The sequence below is a fragment of the Merops nubicus genome, unplaced genomic scaffold (genome assembly GCF_000691845.1).
Source record: "Merops nubicus isolate BGI_N331 unplaced genomic scaffold, ASM69184v1 scaffold29720, whole genome shotgun sequence".
Classification (NCBI taxonomy): domain Eukaryota; kingdom Metazoa; phylum Chordata; class Aves; order Coraciiformes; family Meropidae; genus Merops; species Merops nubicus.
In genome coordinates, this window is record NW_008581331.1 from 332 (window position 1) to 3,655 (window position 3,324).

The following is a 3,324-nucleotide window of genomic DNA, read 5'->3' on the forward strand; positions in this document are numbered from 1 at the left end:
GAGCTCAAAGCCACGCTCCTGGCCTTGTGTTCCTGGTGGGATCAGCTCCGGGCACCTTGTGCCAGGCCCTGGCAGCACAACAGCCTCGAGGTGCCACGAAGATTTCAGAACATCCCCCAAATATGTGTTCCCCAACAAATCTCTGGGAGAACATTTCCTCTGCAGTTGCCAGACTCAAAGGTTGGTTGCCTTTGAGGTGCTTTGAGGTGCCCACCTTGGATTCCACCAGGTGAGGATTCACCCTGGCTCCCTCCGACCCAAACAGGCCCTTGTGGATGGGTGGCAATGCAGATAAAACTGGGGGGGCTGCAGGGAAAATCCCTGTGCCCCCCTCTACGGATGCAGCCCCTGGCCTGGGTGGCCACCACCCTGGCACAAGCCCTGGCCTCCAGCATCACCACCTGCCATGGGCACGGTGGGACAAGCACCAGCCAAGCAAGGGCGAGCTGAAGGAGCTGCCCAGCTTCATGGGGGACACGTGGGATGGGCCCCCACTGACACCTCCATGTCCCCCCCCCAGCACTGGGGAAGGTGTGGGGGTCAGGGAGGGGCTCACTCCTCCCTGAAAGTGGTTGCCCCCATCTGCCAAAACTACCTGTTGTGGTTGATTCCAACCTGTGCTGCCATCCTTGACCCCGCCAACACTCCATGCCAGGAACAACAGGGTAAGTTCAGCTTCTGGGTGCTGCTGAAGGACCTGGAGGACGAGCACAACATGATGGACCCCAGAGGGTACGTTCAGTGGATTGCCTCCGTGGTCTGCAGGGACTCCTCTAAGGCTCACGGCCCTGCCAACCAACACCAAGCCCCAGCTCGTGGCTCAAGTAAAACTCCTGTCACCTCCCCATCCTTCTGAGGAGCCTCTTTGTTTGCTTTGGGGTCACTGGGATGGGGGTGGTTGGGACCATCCACCCTGGGGAGACTGGGGCCACCCAGAAAGTGGGTGGCATGGGGGACAGCGTGGTGATGCTTTAGTTGGGACGTGAGCTGGGGCCCAACGTTCTCCGGGAGGCCCCAGGGGATGCCAGGGCACTTCTCAGACCCCGTGCCCACCCCTTGACTTGAGCCTCGGTCCCCAGACTCCAATTAGGGCCGGCAGCTCCTCTGGCAGCACCCAAACCCACCCAGCACCCGCTAATGAGATCACGCAGCTCGTTAGGCAAAAATGAGTTTAGTTGGGACGTGAGCTGGGGCCCAACGTTCTCCGGGAGGCCCCAGGGGATGCCAGGGCACTTCTCAGACCCCGTGCCCACCCCTTGACTTGAGCCTCGGTCCCCAGACTCCAATTAGGGCCGGCAGCTCCTCTGGCAGCACCCAAACCCACCCAGCACCCGCTAATGAGATCACGCAGCTCGTTAGGCAAAAATGAGGCGCGGGCGAAACCCCTTCCTGGGCTGCGCTCTCCAGCTCCCCCAAAAACACCCCAACGAGAGGCACCGGGGTTGTGCTGCCCCTCTGGGGCATCCCGGAGAGATTTGGGGAGGGTCGGGAGGGGGGATGGATCCCTGTCATCACCCCAAACCTGTCCTGACCCCGTGGGTGCCCCCCAGACGTGCCCGAGGTTGGCGATGGCGTGTCCCCTGGAGCAGGCGCTGGCCGTGATGGTCACCACCTTCCACAAGTACTCGGGGAAGGAAGGGGACAAGTACAAGCTGAGCAAAGCCGAGCTCAAGGAGCTGCTCAACAAGGAGCTGCCCGTCTTTGGGAGCGTAAGTGGCACCCTTTGCCTCCCTTTGGGGTGCTCAGCTGTGGGCGGAGCCAAACCAGCTTCGGGGCTTTCCATCAGCGTGGTGCAAACCCTGGGGGGATGAGGGGGGGTCTCGGGCTTTCCCCAGAGCACCAGGGGGGCAGCCCACGTGCCCCACGCCGAGACCTCGAGCTCCAGAGGAGGAGGGATGAAGGCAGGAGGAGCTGAGCTGGGGCATGCTCAAACCAGCAGGAACTTTGGCTTTCTTCTCCCCACAGAAATATGTGGATTGGCAAAGAAAAATCATGCTCCAGTTTTTTTTTTTTTAAAGTGCTTTTTAACCCCTACTTCCCATTTCTGGCTTGTGGTTTCAACTGGGAGGAGGGAGGAGGAAACTTTCAGCCAAACCTTGGCGTGACGAAGAGGAGTGTTTGCTGTAGCTGTGCCAGATCAGGGGGAAGCCAGCTGCATTTCTAAAGGCCACCTCCCTCCCAAAGCAAAGAGAAAACCCTCCTCCAAGGCAGGGGGGAGGGAAGCTCAGGGTTTTTCTCAGGGTTTTTTTTCCCCCTTTTCTTGCAGCTGGGCTGGGGGAGGAACCCCCTCGCTCCTCTGTGCGCCCCAAACCTGCTTCTTCCTCCCTTCTTCACAGAAACAAATGGATGAGGTGGAATTCAAGAGGCTCATGAACGACCTGGACCACAACAAGGACAGCGAGGTGGACTTTAAGGAGTACGTCTGCTTCCTGGCCTGCATCACCATGGGCTTCAACGAGTTCTTCAAGGACGGCCCCTCCAAGCAGCCCCGCAAGAAGTGACGACCCCCAGCCCACCATCACCCCCGGGGGGCTTTCAATAAAAGCTTTTCCAAAGCCTGGGTGTGCATCAGCAGGGTTTTGTCACGGGTGGCCAGGTGACTCACATCTTCCTCCCTGCTCTGGGGGATTTTCCACCTTCCATTCAGCCCTGGGAGGCTTTTTTTAAAAGAAAAAAACCTGAACAAAACAGCTCAGAGCTGCCTCCGAGCACCAAACTTGGACATCCCCCCCTCCCCAACCCGCCCTTGTTGGCCCTGGGAGAGGTTTCAGTGCATGTTTAGCTCAAAACATAGAAAATTCTCAGCTCTGAGGTTGGCACGAGGTGCCCTGGGCAGTGCTCTGGGTTTGGGAGGAGAAAACTGGTCTGGAGGAACTGCACAGCGAGAGGAAAAGTCTCTGCAAGGCACAAAAGCCAGAGGGGCCCCCCTCAGTTCCCAAAAAAGCTGCTCCTGAGCAGCTGGAGGAGACCCCTGAGGGGACCCTTGGCATGCAGGCAAGCCCGTGCTGGGGGGATTCATTGGAGAAGGTCAACTTGAGCCCCCCCAGGTCTACCAGAGGGAGACAAGCAGCAGTCCCCTGAGCACGTCAGCCTGTGATCCTGGCTCAGGCTCAACCCCCCCTTCCACCCCCCTCCACCTCGTCATCGCTGCAGCAGCTCCAGCAAGCCCAGGCTGGTTTGCAGAAGGTGCTGCAGCAGCCCTAAAACCACCAGAGAAACCACCCCAGCTTCAGAAAGCTCTTGCAAAGTCTCTTCAGGGTTGCACGGAAGAGTAGACCCCACCCCTGCGCCCCCCAAGTCCTCCTTGAGCCCCCCAAGTCCTCC

The 3,324-nt window shown here is 59.3% G+C and overlaps 1 protein-coding gene across 1 annotated transcript; it reads left to right on the plus strand.

The window, feature by feature from the left end:
• Positions 1-1,568: 1,568 nt before the first annotated feature.
• Positions 1,569-2,501, plus strand: LOC103781928 (protein S100-A4-like). Its single transcript, XM_008949659.1, has 2 exons — positions 1,569-1,709; positions 2,337-2,501. The coding sequence occupies exons 1-2, from the start codon at positions 1,569-1,571 to the stop codon at positions 2,499-2,501; spliced, it is 306 nt and encodes a 101-aa protein (XP_008947907.1).
• Positions 2,502-3,324: the final 823 nt, after the last annotated feature.

Coding starts and splice junctions, on each gene's coding strand:
- LOC103781928 (XM_008949659.1), top strand. CDS start 1,569: ATGGCGTGTCCCCTGGAGCAGGCGCTGGCCGTGATGGTCACCACCTTC. Junction 1,710..2,336: donor AGCTGCCCGTCTTTGGGAGC/GTAAGTGGCACC, acceptor CCTTCTTCACAG/AAACAAATGGATGAGGTGGA.